This window comes from Sipha flava, unplaced genomic scaffold, assembly GCF_003268045.1.
Source record: "Sipha flava isolate LNK unplaced genomic scaffold, YSA_version1 110_pilon_pilon, whole genome shotgun sequence".
NCBI lineage: Eukaryota > Metazoa > Arthropoda > Insecta > Hemiptera > Aphididae > Sipha > Sipha flava.
This window is the reverse complement of record NW_020271727.1, coordinates 58,619-74,743: the sequence shown is the minus strand read 5'-3', so window position 1 is coordinate 74,743 and position 16,125 is coordinate 58,619. Positions and strand designations below refer to the sequence as shown.

At 33.2% G+C, this 16,125-nt stretch overlaps 1 protein-coding gene across 2 annotated transcripts in view; it reads left to right on the top strand.

The window, feature by feature from the left end:
• Positions 1 to 16,125, top strand: part of LOC112688531 (cyclic nucleotide-gated cation channel subunit A) — a 249,148-nt gene that overhangs the window by 196,959 nt on the left and 36,064 nt on the right. For both annotated transcript variants that reach the window (XM_025561796.1, XM_025561788.1), the window contains exon 6: positions 3,280 to 3,729. In XM_025561796.1, coding sequence (XP_025417581.1) covers positions 3,280 to 3,729 — 450 coding nt within the window. The remainder of the gene's footprint in view (positions 1 to 3,279; positions 3,730 to 16,125) is intronic.

The window sequence follows — 16,125 nt, the reverse complement described above, 5'->3', positions numbered from 1 at the left end:
GTGCACATATTATTTTTTAAGAACATCATGTGCTGTATTTTCTGTTTCGTATGTACTACTATGTGGGACTTCTTTAATTCTATATTTGTCATAATACTAATAACGTCGTATGATTAACGGATACTTTTAGCTAGGGTATACGTTTTAAATAACTTGTTATAACATTCTGGGATATCGATTCCTCCGTCAGTTAATTCATTCCACTTAACTGTTCTTTACTTCATTTTATAGGATACATGTATTGCTACGAACGTCGACAAAAATATTGCTGATCCTTGCCATATACCCGAGTTTAATAAATATTATCATAGTATAAATATTACTTTTTAAACTAAATTTTCCCGTGATTGTGATCTAGTGTTTTTCCGTTTTTCACTGTTGGTTATCTATATTGATAGGTTGATCTATGTGATGCAAATATTTACATCACTACTCATACGTCCAGTAAGGCAATAAATGATCATTTCGACTCCGGCCCCGTTTGTACGACACATAAACATTAATTTAAAAAAAAAAAATTACAATCCTATTGATATATCGAGAGTTTACATATAAATAATATAAATTTGAATTTTTTAACTCCCATCACTACACGAACGAGAAGAAATATCATACATAGAAGTGTACTGTTTATTCGCGATCGATTTTTAACCATACCTACAGTTAATAGTTATTCAGCAAATAACTATTGACATGATACGTAGACGTGGAATGAATGTGTGTGTATGTATGATCGATTTTCTAGAAGAATTCGGGTAGTGGATGTTTAAGCATTGTATTCGGACGTGCGTTACACACAGACACACACACACACACACACACACACACAAAACGCACGCACGCCTGATGGATGGACAATTCAGCTGCCAAGTGTGACAAATTTCTCGTTTTGATAGTCGTCGGGTGGGTGGTAGTTTGCAGGATATGGACACAGGGTGATCGAAGTAGGAACGACAGGGTAACGGAGTAGCAAGTCCTTTGGTATAAACGCCGCATGACCGCCTCCTTCCACCAACCGCTCGTCCGACTTCTCGCGAAACTGACGCAGGCGTAGAAAAAATGGTAGTAAATCACACCGGGAAATAAAACGCGCGCATGCTCTTTTATTTACAACATCCTGCCCAAGAGAGTTTTCTGGGGGACATCATTAATAACGTTCGGGGACCGATACGTTTTGTGATTCACGCGCCATCCCGTCGGACAGGTCCCACACGGGTAGATGAAGGGTTTCGGACACGTTATGTTAAGGTCTCGTAAATATTAATAGGGATTTTATCTCTTCCTCTGTGCCCTTCCTTTCTCCGTTTATTGCCCGTGTTTTTCCGCCTAAATGTTTTAACATGAGCTTTGAGACCCCACATACAAACGTAGGACTAAGTTATGTCTAAAGGATTTACGAAATTTCGCACTTCCTGTGCACATTTTGCAAATGGTCGTAAAATTCTTTAAAATAACTACTTAAGATTGTTTAAAGCTATTATTACAAGACCAGACATAAGTTAAAAGAAATTTTAAAAATAAAATTGTCACGAGAAACATCGTTGACATGACTAGACTAAATATACAAGTGCGGTATAAGTTCGATTTTAAAGCGAATAGGTGAGATAACAGATTTAAACTACTTCAGCTTTTATTTTTCCTCTAGCATTTAGAATTAACTATCTCGGGAAAATGTTGAGCATAACATATGAAACGAAAAAACAAAGCAAATTTCGTTCTGTGTGATTGTAAAGTGCTTAATTTGTATGATAATAATATTAGGTAATACATTCAGAATAAAGAATACTAGTGAAGATATAAAGATAGTTTTACTAACACTATGAATAAATCAACGTGTAAAATGTAATATTAATACGTCTATGATGTTAACACGTAGTACTTCTATACTATGTGTCTAGATACGTCTGAATTTAGTGCCAATTCGGAGCTCTTATATATGCTGTTACATCGCATTCTTGTTGGTTTCTTCTTTATACATCTTTTTTCACCAACTGTTTGTCTTTGATTGATAGCACATTCGTGTAACGATAGTGATGAATTTCAATTCGCTCATGGCTGATTTTACATTAAGTTTTTTACTTTTACATAGTGTGTGGTTAAAATTGTTTTGCGTTCATTATGTTGGTTAATATTTTATTATAAAATGTTCTATACGAGTAATATTTATAGTAATATATAGTAATTAAAAAGTACACATAGTATCGTATATCATTTTGAAATATAATGGTAATATAAAAATACGGTGGGTACTTATTTTATACCCAACGAAATTTATCGGGAACTAAATAAAATAATACTGCTCGTTACGCGAATCGATCGACTTCCACCCCTTATTGTTACCCACAAATTCTAATAAGTTTATCGTTCGTATGAAATAAATGTGTACACGGCAACGTAATTTTGGTCGTCGACATTACCATCAAGACAGTACATCACATGTATCCCTTTATTACACCATGTCATGTATCACACAGAAATACAAATCTTTATGTCACATATGTGGCACTATTTCGAAATTGTCTGTGGCAAATATTTTGTTTCGTATACTTATTGGGCTTTAAAAGCTATTGGATTATTTTAACTGAATCGGCTTCAGATAAAAATAAAAGAGTAAATAAGTTAAATTTTGAAAGATGTATGTATAATGATGATTAATTATTTAGTATTTTAATAAAGTGTTAATTTGACTTTCTATACTTAGTACAATTATTAATTACCAAGCTTACTAACTCGAATAAAGTTAATTTTCTTTTTCAAAATTTTCAAATCATAAGTAAAAATTAAAAATATAACGGTTAGAATAAAAATAAATGTATTCTCAGATTTATAATCTGATCACAATAAACATACAAATTAGTACCTCACCCTAATATTTAATATTAATAATTACGAGTAGTGAATAATATTAGAAGACAGTTTGAATTATTTCTCTGAAAGGATGAAATTGTGACTAGAGTTAAGAGAAGAAAGTTTAACTGAACTTGAAATGTACATTTTACTTGAGTGTTTGTGAAATGTCACAAAATAGACAAATAGTTGTGATAGAGTCGGTTCTGTTTGAACGGTGTATGTGTTTTCAACGGGAAAAAGCTATCAACATAGTTTTGAATATCATTTCACACAGCACTGAACGGCATTGTATTTACATTAAATAATAAAAAAAAAAAATGGACCGGATAATCCGGTGTTTTTAGGTGTTTTTTACGGAACGCATTTTGTATCGTGTTATTTTTGTATTTTATTTTATTTATTTATTTATTTTTTTACACACATTTTCAGGTTTCCTGGACCAAGGCTTGATGGTCCGCGATTCCCGTAAGCTTCGGGAAAACTACTTCAGCACGTCCAAATGGAAGTCCGACATCCTGAGCTTGCTGCCGACCGACTTGGCGTACCTGTGGTGGCCGTCGCGTAGCTGTTCGGCCGCGGTGTTGCCGTGTCCGGTGATCGTGCGCGCCAACCGACTGCTCCGCGTGCCCAGGATGCTAGAGTTCTTCGACCGCACCGAGACGAAGACCGGATACCCAAACGTGTTCCGCATCTGCAAGGTGGTGTTCGCCATACTCATACTCATCCACTGGAACTCGTGCTTGTACTTCGCCATCAGCTACGTGATCGGCTTCGGGTCGGACAACTGGGTGTACAACTTGGAGGGCCCCAGAAACTCGTCGCTTTCCAGACAGTACATTTACTGTTTCTACTGGTCTACGCTCACGCTCACGACGATCGGTAAGTTGAAATTTTGTGAACCTTTTCAAGTAAACCTTGGGGGGGGGGGTACTAAGCCAACATAGCTGGGGATTCCCATCTTCATGCCACGTCGCGTCGCGTAAAACAATCGTCTCCTGGTCGGCTACGAGTGAACTTGGACGTTCACTTTTAGGCTATGGTCATAGTGTCTCAAACGTCGGCTAATTTTATTGGCCGACAATTGTTCATTTCAATGCAACCAGTGTAGGTTATAATTTATAAAATGAACGTCCCCTCATTTTTGTGTTCGGAAATAAGTCCTGTTAATAAATATTTATTATTAAAAAAGCAAAAGTATCACACGAATGACATTTTTAAGGATAGGGAAAAGTATGGAGAGTTCCATACATTGTTTCGTCAACTATTAGAACAGCATGAAGACTTACTACTATAATCCCATAAACTCCTTCTTTGGTGGACCAAACTTATTAATTTCTCGCAGTCTATGATGAAAATAATATTGAGTTGATTACGTCGACTGAATCGGCCGATATAAGTAAACAAATTTGAATTTCTTCCGATAGATATCTGACGTCGGTCGAATCGGCCGACGTCGGTGCCACTGTGACCGCAACCTAAGGTTAGATTCGTTATGCGTTACCGGAGTACGTAGCGTGGATTACCGACAATTTGGTGGCGTCCAACTTTTCAACGTGCGGCCGTACCGATCGGTAACGGGTTCCGCGGTAAAATGACCTAATAATACGTGACCGAAACCGGACAACCATTTCGCATTTCGTATTTCTATGTTAAAAATGTACCGATGTGGTGCGGACCCGGCTTTACTCCTCGGCCGATCGCTAAACGACAGTTACTATACGCATAACGTGTTGTGTACGATATCGGCCGGTTAAAAATATCATTTGAAAAACTGCATTACCATTTCTATCCACATTGATCGTTTTTCTAGATAGTCTTGTAAAATATAATACGACTCCATTGGTTCAATAGAGTATCATAATCCATATCCTATATCACAAATTAAACCATACATTTCCTTCCATACACACTCATATTTGAAGAAACATCCTTTGTTACTATAAATCACCTCTAAGATCGGCTAGATTTTCTTTACCTTCTCCTGCTGGTAGGAAAATAATGAAAAGAACAATGTCCGAAAACCCTTCCTATAAGAGTCGTTGGTGTCCGTGGCCTGTTAAGGTAATAAAAAATTAAATTAAAACCCACTATAGAAAGTGTCACGGCTGAGTGATTTATTTTCACATTTTATTCATGTCTAAAAAGTACGAACATACAAAACATTCACAAACGTTTATAATACAAATTAATGTTAAGTAAATATTTTTACACTTATCCAAAATTCTTTAAATATTTATATTTTAATATGTAATTAACTAACTTACCTTATTAATAATATTCTTGGTTGACTTGCAGCAATTAAATTAGTAATATAATTACATTTTTTTAAATTATAAGAATTTTATCGAGCAATAAGTGCTTATTTTTAGTATGATTATAAAATGTATAATATTAAACCATTTAAGTTGATATTAAAAAAATTGATAGCAAACCAAAAATAATTATATATACATCAGGGTCGTGTAATAAAAAAATTAGTTTTCTTGTATTTTAAATTTTGAAATATACTTTTATCCATATATAATTGAAAAAAAAACAATTAAATTAAAATTATTGTAATTATTATTGTATGTATAATTAACGACTCTACTTTATAAATTTATATGTCTATTTAGGGCTACAGATTTTAATTTATATGAATTTTTTTTTTTTGTCCTAAAGTCCTTTATTTCATCGATTATTTACGTTGTAAGAAATTAACATTTCTCAAGCCTACTAAAATGTATGAACTTTAAAAATAATCTAAAAAATAAGTTGCTCGTGAGTATAAGCTTTCAAGTTTTCAAGTAAGCATTTCATTTCAACCTACATTGAACAAACGTGAATGGCTGACAAAAATGACTGGGAAATTGAATAAATAAAAAAAAAAAAAAATGATATTTCAGTTTGGTCCAGGGATAAATCTGAGAATAAAATATGAACTCGCTTAAACGTCCACGCGTCCCGGGGAAAACTGAAATAATACGTCCCTCGGCGTTGATCACTACCGCTTTTAGCCTCCACTTCAAGTGTCCCGATAGTACATGCACCGCGTCTTCCTTCCGCGAACTGTACCGGACATACGCCGGCGGTCAGTGTATTTCGCGATGTGCGACAAGGTCGTGATTCACTCGAACAAATAAACACGCGCGGCGATCTGACGTTTGCGATAGGCATTATTTTCGTCGTCGCGTTTGTTCGCAAATGTACACGCAACGTACTCAACATCGAATCCCGTTTTATGGACAACAAATATTTGACGAGCGTCTGCCACTAAACCCGTACGGGGTTGAACCGAAAACCGTTGAAGTGCGCACAGCGCACACGAGTTCGATTCGTCGGGTGTATCGGTAAATTGTATGTGTTTGTTTCGATGGGATTGCCGCAAACGGAAGGGCACCGAGTGTTACGCGAAAAATAACTTTTTCGCTTGTCAGACGGAGAGTGCAGGGATTTAAGTGACGGGGAATTAAAATATTCCATTACGGAAAATACGAGTTTAGGCACATTCCGGGAGTTGCCAGTTTTTTCTTCGGTTAAACAACTAGGTGCTACCCATAACTTACCGTAATATCCACTTGAGGTGATTAAATGTGCGTTATGCCAAATAACGTATTTTTTATCTTTTTTTTTCTTTGTAATACTATACGAAATTAACTTCTGTTCAAAAGTGAACCATAAGACGAACGTAACGTTGTCATTTCCGATGACTTCAATATGGGTTTCAATCGTTTTCATTCGGATAGTATTTCGTCATAATCATTTTACTGGTTCACGTAACCACAATGCGCGAAACGCGGTACACCGTTTATAACAGCCTCAAATCGCTGCTACATGTGTTTGATGGGAAATTATTTTAACTAAATAAACGCATCAGATCATTAGATAAATTCATACCGCACGTACAGAATACAAACGAACGCATGTCCAATGTGAAGTGAACGTGGCTGTAGACAAAAAAAAACATTTGACACGTTGTAAGCAGAGAAAAAATGACATGACCGTAAAAGCTGTTTCCTAATGATATTTAACCATTTTCTTTATAATCAAAAGTGATATATCGTTATTGATTTGAAAACGTCTTATACGGTGTTCAGATTTTTTTCACTTGGTCAGTGAACATTTTTGAGTGTTACCTTTTTCGCGTAACGCTCGATACCTATTATATTATTAAAATGAGGCGATTTTTAGGTACCTAATTTAGTTATATCTGAAGTTCTACTGGACCGATTCACATAGTTTTCTTTTTTTTTTTTTTGACATGAACATTTTGTGTGTTAAAAAGCCATCTAATTAGAAAATTTCAAAAATTTAATTAATTAAATAGTAATAAGAAATATTAAATTTTCCGTTTATACGATATCGGTACGGTATCAATTACTCGTAACGCGGTCACACGAAACAGTGATATGGATAGTGAATTTTGGGTGGTCAAATATTACCGTCTGGCAGCCCCTAGCCACTGTTTGACCCAGAACCTCACCCACCGTTAGACAACCGCCCATCGCATGCACTTGGCTAGACAAAGATAGAACAGTGTGGCTTAGAATGCGTTCTCTCTTTGAACAAATATAATTCGTAAAAATGTTCCTATACTAAAAATAATATGAAAACACGTGTTTTAAACGAAGAATATTTGCTTCAAATTCTACATAAATAAATCTATACTTCTAAGCTCATATATACGTTTTTACATCTTCCTGGGGTCGTCCGAGACACTTTCCGCTTTCATATATTGAATTTCACAACCTACGTGCAGCTTTTCAAAAGCTAATAAAAACGAAAAACAAAATTACTGTTCTTCCAAAGGAAACAAGAAAATATTAATAAATCATAATATAATTATATTCGAGTTCAAAGTAAATGTTAAATAAATTATACGAAGTTGGTTTATTAAAAAGAAGATTTAATGAAAATTTAAAATAAAAAAATATATAGTTTTCATTTCTCAAGTTTTTTTTCTGTATATTTTCTGTATATTAATCAGCAACAATAATATATAGTTTCATACTTTAAACTTTGAAGATAATATTCTGTAATACCGATGACTGATATTTGTTTGAAAAAATGTGTTTTTAGAAAATATAATTATTTATATTTTTTTGATATTTTATAAATAAGAAAATATAATTACAATACATATTACATACATACATACATGTTACATATTATTAATCGCAGAAATCAAAAACTATCGGAATTTCAAATACAATAGGTACAAGTTTTAAAAAACCATATAGTTATTAACTGTACTTAAATCTGCATACTACTCATCTTAAATCAGTCTTAATTGTTTTATCAATACACGAATACTATAAATTTAAAATCCCCACTGCAGTAATTAAATTCTCACCTGTAGTTACTTGGATTTTATAATAAAACAGATGTTAAGTATTTCCGCTCAACACGGAAATCCGTTCACGTTCGTTTAAAATAAAAATTCAATAAAACATTGTTTATTATATCATTACTATTTGTGTAAGAGTTTTAAAGGTTATTTCAAACCGTGTTTTATGATTGTACAGTATGAAGAGATTTTTTAAATACCACAAATGAAAAATGTTTTTCCGTACAATACGGGTATTGTTCGCATATCAACTACCTTTATACTGTTAGCGGGAAAACAATTTTCAGCCTCCTCTCCCATTGTCTAGAAAACGACATTCACCGGAGAACCAAAAAAATAAAAATAAAAAAAATAACCCTCGGCCATTTATAACTTAACATAGTGCATTATAATAATGCAAAGCATTGGCAATTTAGGTGTAATGGTGGCCGCGTAAGATTAATAATTCGTCTGGTCCGTGCTGATTCGGCCAGCGCTTGCGGTTTTTTATCCTATTCCAAAACATCTGTCGCGCGCGCGTTCAAACGTATAACGAACGAAGGGAGAGAAGAAAAAAATAATAATACAATTGCTCCGAAAGATCCTGTAAAAAGGCGCGTGACGAATGGTAAATACGAGACGGAGACGAAAAACAATACGATAAGGTGTGCACGGGGAGTATACGCGAGCGCATGAAATACACACGTGTAATGTCGTACCGTGTACGGTTAACGTCGGGCCCGAAAGTGTGGGCGGCTACCGTGGGTGAGTGTACAAATCCACGGTCGTTCATCATGCTGGAGCGTGTGAAACGTCCCTCGGAAAACCGTGCGAAGGTTTCGACGGGAGTGATGCTGCCCCTCGCCCAACGTTTGCCCCGATGTCCTCCCACGCATGTTACTTTACGCGGTCGTGACGTCCGCGGGGGGGATGAACTCTCTGCTCTGTTGATGTAACCATAATATTATATATTACACCCCCTCGCCACGTACCGAAAATCTTTTTCATCGGCCGTACACGGCCTACGGTGGTTGTCCTGCGTTTCCCTTCGTATCGGTGATCTGCGGACGAGCGTCCGGAACAAACGGTTTTTGTAACGAATTATATTGTTATTGTTCAACAGTCATGATGAAGATGCAGTCGGTGGTATCCTACTATCATACTATGTCTCATCGTATTGGTAAGCCGTACAAGTATAATGACCAATGTTCAGAACCGTCCGGTCTGTTAGTTCCGAGTCCGGAATTCGTAAACGTTTGAAGAGATAAGCTCGTTCGTATGGACTTGTTTTAAAATTTTTTCATTCTTTTGGTACATTTAACTTTCGACCGAACCAAGTTTGTTTCACCTCAAATGTTCCATTAGTAATCGATAGTATACTATATTTGTTGTATTCGTTTTCATGTCACGATTTTCGTATTGTACTTCACTGTCAATAACTATAATTTTATTCTGTATACAGTAAGAAAATTATGCTTTTTTTTTCTTAAAATTATGCACTATTGGTATTTTAAAAAAAAAAATGTTACATTCAACGCAAAATTTCTATTTTATAAATATTAATAAGAATATTATTTTTAAATATTTAATAACGCAGGTATGGGAAATAAAATATTCATCAAGGCCATTGAGACTAGTGAACGATTGTAAAGTAAATATCTACAAATTTTACTTTAACTTACCTTTTATTATGACTTTGACGATATAATGGAGTAGAAATAACCAATTGAGTAATTGAGTTAACTAAACTTTGACCATTATGAACTCCCACTATGAAATAGTTCACTTGTTAATGAATTTTTTACAATTTATCAGTCAATCATATATGACAATCATAATCGATAAGATCATTGAAATTGAACAAAAATGAAAAAATAAAAAAATACCTCAAATATAAAATAGTTATTTTATTAAGTCGTATGAATATTATAGAGGTACCAGTTTTAATATCCCCTGAAAAAAACAAATTGACTTATGTTGTAAATTGAATTATCATTTTATTGGAATAAAAATAATTTAATCACCGTCTTGAGATCAAAATCGAATTAAAAGTCATCAAAACATTGAAAATTACTCTAACTTTAGTTTCAGTCCCATGAGATTTTCATATTTTATCAACGTATATTTCTTATATTATTTATTTCAGCGTATTATCATTTACTTATAAAAATGTATTGTAAGATAATTATTAAGTCTGTATCAACTATTCTATCGTACTATATAAGTTATGGGATATCGATATATGAGTTCTGTGTTATTCATGCTAAAGGAATGAGGATAGTAAAAACCAAATATCAAATTAATATTATTAACCGAATTTTAACATATAACTTTACAAGCCCAGCGAGAATTTCTTGATAGCTAGTTCAGTCAATTAAACCATGTGTGCGATTAATTTTCATCGTAGCCAAATTCTTAATAATGACTATCGTGATGCAGAACATAAGTACTAGCATATTTTCAATATTATTTTTACATAATTTTATTTTATTATAAACATCTTAATTTTACAATATTTTTAAAGTTCAAATACATTATATTAGCCGTATATTTACGTAAATACTTAAGTATTTTTAAGTGCAATGTAAGCACATATTTTAACGATTTTAAACAAATTAAATATAGACCCATACTTATAATTATAGACTTGATGACCTAAATCTATCCAATCACCCCCGTACAATATCCACTCCATTATCGCTATTAACTCATACAATAATTCCTGCTTCCAACGGGTTAACAACGAAATCCGATACTCTAACAAAATATCTGCAACGATTTACCAACAAAAATGGTAAATTCTACTCATTTTATGACTATTAACTATTTATTGCGTACAGTGTTTAACCTGTATTAAGAAAAAGAACAGTACAAATTATTTTGTGCTATGTATATATATTTAATAGTCCAGAATGAATCGATATAAATAAAGTAATAGAATGAAGTAAAATAATGAAAAATTGTATGTGAAAATGTATCAAAAAAGTTTTTTGGATCCCGCTTGGATATGAAGAACACTGTTTAAAAGTTTATTTATCGTTTCCGAACACCATATATGAATGTATAATACTTGATGCAAAATCATATGGCATAAACATGCACCGACGTGTGTTCGATACCAATGAATGACGCTATTTCGGTCTGATAGAGGTTAAAAATCTGTTGTTTGAAATATTTGTATTAAAATTAATTCTTATTCACATCGATATCATACCAAAAGACAACTAATAAATCATGTCTCAATTCTTACTGCTCGTTAAAAAAGTTATCGTAATATTCTGTTTTTAAATTGATTTTATACTTTCCTAAATTACTGTAATTGACTCTAGTAGAATCTTTTATGATTTATCACCACTATAATCCTTAGCGATAAGCAAACTGTTGTTGTAATTGAGAAAAACGAGTCAGTTTGAAATTGAGTCAGGTAAAGTATAATTATTTGTTGTACTCTGAAATAAAAATAATAATCATGGTAAAAAAATCTATTTTCCTATACTTCTAAAAATCAGTTTTAATATATATAATAAATAAATAATAAATATTTATATAGTATACCTACTATAAATAATGTATTGAATTAATTAATCTTCTTCTTATCCTTTTTCTTTTTCTTCTTCTCCTTTTCCTTTACCTTTCTCTCAACTATTTGTAATCGGCCACCCTTGTCTTAAACTTCCATTCGTCTCGATTTTCCACATGATTTTCTACAATATATTGAATTACATAAAATAATAAATAGGTATTTTTATAAAAGTGTTCAGATTGTTATCTAACTTATCAATTCAAATGATTATTTTTTACCCTTGATAATTCTAAGTATTGCTTCATCAAAAACCACTTGAAAACAAATTTTTGAAATATCGGAAATCTATTTTATTATTAGGATTGGAGTGAAGATTCCTATTAAATCATTTTCTCTTTCATTTCAATAAATATTTTATACTTGTGTATTTGTAAATGACGTGACTTATCTAACTTATTAATTTTTTTTTTTTTTTATTAAAATAGAAAAAATTACGATCTGTAACATATGTACAATAAGCAAATTTGATAAAAATAGAATAATATTTACATCACATGAATAATATGAGGAGTGAGGCTGTCCAGTGGCAGTACCCTCAAATGACATTTAGGTTAGGGATTTAATGAACCCCTACACCAACGCCATTTTAACCGTCGAGGAAAATTTTCAGGCAAGTTTACTCTACATTGAATGGCAATAAGTGGGTTGGCATGTGTGGCTAGTTTTGAATGGAATTTTTTGTAGTGATTTGATGCAACTTTGTTTATTGTTTCAATGTTAAGATCATTTAGGAGTGAGTTTTTAGATACGTAGCAAGGTACAGAAGTAAATAAATGGAAGGTAATTGATTAAAATATCTCAATTGTTTTTATTTAGGATGCTTTGGCAAAACCCCATATCTGTATTCCATAGGCCCAAATGGGTCTTAATATTGACTTATAAATAATAAGTTTATTATTGAGGGATAGATTTGATTTAAGAATAGAACGGAGGAGGTATAGTCTAGTGTTGAGTTTTTTTCTTGTTGATTTTAAATGTGAGCCCCAGGTGAGACGTTTGTCTAGGATCAGGCCCAAATAATTAATTTGGGTTTCAATTAGAATTTCTATACCACCAAAATAAAGGACAGGTGAGATTTCTTTTCTTAAGGTGAAAAGAACATGGAAGGAATAATTGTGATTTTCTAATTTGATGTCCATTAATCTACTTTGATAAGATATGATTGGAGATTGAAGGATGTTTCAATGTTGTCACAATGTTCATTTAATATTGCTGTATCGTCTGCGTATGTGGTGATTAGAATATTATCATCATTTGGTATGTCTAAGGTGAATAAGTTATAAAGATCAGGAGACAGATCACCTTGAGGAACTCCTACTTGGATCTTAAAATAGGGAGAGAAAGCGTTACCAAGCCTGACGACAAATGTACGATTTGAGAGGTATGATTTTATTATTAAGTAAAGTGGTGCTGGTAGAATTATTTTTATTTTGAAAAATAGGCCTTGATGCCATACTCTATCAAATGCTTGAGATACGTCAAGGAAAACGCCAGGAAAATATTTTTTTTCTCAATCGAGGTATATATCTTGTCTATAATCCTATGGATTTGTTGGGTGGTAGAATGCTTAGATCTAAATCCGAATTGATTATCGGGAATTATGTTTTGAGTTTGGATGATTGATCTGATTCTTCGGAGCAAAATTTTTTCAAATAGTTTGCCCAATACCGGTAATAAACTAATAGGTCGATATGATGAAGCCTCATTTTTGGGTTTGTTCGGCTTATGTATGATGATTATTGTTAAGGACTTCCAAATTAGCGAGAAATAAGATAATCTGAGCATTGAGTTGTATAAGTAGGTAAGGAGCACTATGGATTTTTTTGAGAGAAATTTTAGTATTTTGTTGATGATTAAGTCATAACCGGGTGACTTTTTATCTTTCAGTTTGAATATGAAATATTTTATTTCGCTAGGTGATGTGTGTTTCATGGGAAGTGACATTGGTAATGGGCTGTCTAAAAAATTTAAAATTTCATTAAGATTGTTTTAATCGGGAGATATATTCGAATGTAGTGTAAAAATATTTGAAAGGTGGATACCGAAAATATTTACTTTTTCCTCGCCAAATGTAGCTAATGAACCATCTTCTCTTTTTAGGGGATAAAGACGATTTTTAATTTTCATTAAATTTTTAGTGGCTTTTCACAAGGATCCGTCATGTATATTTAGGGTTTGATATTTTGATTTGAAATAGTCGGATTTGTAGATGTTGATTTGTTTTTTAATTGTATTGGAGATGCGATGTAGTATGCGTTTGTCGGATGGGAGACTTGTTCGTTGCCTACGAGAACGGAATCTACATTTCACGGCAATTATTGTTTTTGTACAGGGAGGCAGTTCGTAAGGATTTATTTTAACTGAGTGATTTTGATTGGGTATATGAGAAGAGTTAAAGACAGCGGCTTTTATTGTGGTAATAAAGTTCTGTGCAGCATTTTCTATTTCATCTGTGGTTTTCAGTGAGATTTTTAAATTTGTATTGTTTTCAAGGTTTGACAAGAATTTGATCCAGTTTATTGGACCTTTTGATAGTGAAGTTCGAGAGGATTGAAGGTAGGATGATCATTTATGTCCAAAATAACTGGATTATGGTCAGAGGTGATATTATTTGTGTTGTGTATGCTGAAATTTATAAGTCTGGGAATCGACGATAGGAGGAAGTATAAAATGTCTGGATGTCAGTTTTGGTGAGATGGCCAATATGTAGGTTAGAATATGTAGAGATGCATTTACATCTAATATTTTGTATCATATTGAGGAACATGCGTCCTCAGGGGTTTTCAACTCTACAACCCCAGTTGGGGTGTTTGGCGTTGAAGTCACCTCAAGCAATAAACGTAGAAAAAGCTCGGCTTAGAGGGGAGAAATCGTTGGCTAAGGAGGGCAATAAACTGCAGATATTATAGTGGATATATGATTGAGTGTAATTAAGATATTTTTTGCTTGGATAGTGGGAAGTTGTAGGCTTGGTAGGTGCTTGTGTTTAATTTATAATGAAATAATAATGGCAGAGCCAGCGTGAGCTGTTCCATCGGGATGATCAGTTCTATACACATTAAAACCAGGAAAAAAAAATTGTTTATTTTTGTAGTGTAGTGGGTTTCCGTTATAAATGCTATATCTATTTTTTTGTCTATTAGTAGATCGAGTAATTCTGGTTCATTTTGTTTGAGGCCATTGGCATTCCATAAGAGTATTATAAAATATTTAATAATTGTTGGATTAGGTATCATTTTTCAGAACTAATTTGTTGATTAAGTTTGTGAAGAGTTGAATTAAAGGGAAAATTAATAGCTTAAATTCAGAAAGGAACGAGGAAAGCTGAATGGTAATATTATTTTCTGCTGGCTCATTTGACAGTTTTTGTTTATAACTTTTTTTTACTTTGGTTATTTATAGGAGACTGACTTTGTGAAAAACTTGAGAAAGTTTACTGTCGTTGATGTTGGGGGGATCTAAGGAAGCTTTTTTACTGGAACCTCCATCCTCATTTACAATCTTATTTCTATTTTTAATTACATTATTTTTATAATTTGTTCTTGCATTGTGTAAAGGTTGGAGTTCTTTATGGACTGAAAAGCCACGGTAGCTTGTCGAATGGTTACCTCCACATATGGTACAGGTTGGTGGTTGTTTTTTGGATTGAGTGCACGATGAGATTGGGTAAGCAGCAGCACAACGGACGCATTTCGGAGGGTGTGAGCAGTAGGATTTGGAATGACCGTATTCCTGGCAATTGAAACATTAGATGATTTCACGTCGCTTATGAGGTTCCTCTTTTATTTTTATGTGGAGTAAATTGTTTATGCTGAAAATTTCTTTATTAATTTCAACAGGCTCAAGGTCGATAAAAAATAACGGTAGAGGATTTTTTTGTAGTTTTGTGTAGCACATTAGAGACTTGCCGAACCAGGAAGCCCATATCATGGACGTCTGCTTCAATTTTGACAGTTAGTGTGGAAGGGTGAAGTTTTCTGAAGACAACACGGAAAGCTCGATTTTCTTGAGCTTGATAAGTGTGAAATTCAAGTTTTTTTTTCGTTTAGATATTCAATCTAAACCTCTGTACGAATCGGAATTATAAGTATTAATTTTAAATTATTTGCTATTGCCTTGAATATGAAATTTAGAGTTTCAATTAAATTAATCAACTTATTCCGGAAAGTGAAAAAGTTGTCTATGTTTCTTACAAAGATTGGTGGAGAGGATTGTACGCGAGTTTGATCATTTTTAATTGTATTATCAGTTGTCATTTTGTTTATAGTATTTACGTCGCTGTCGTTGGTACTCAAGATGGCGAATTTGTTATAGAGACAAAATTTGATTTATTTTTTTTATTCAGTATTTCCGGTGAACTTGGAGAAATATCTAGGTGTGTACACTT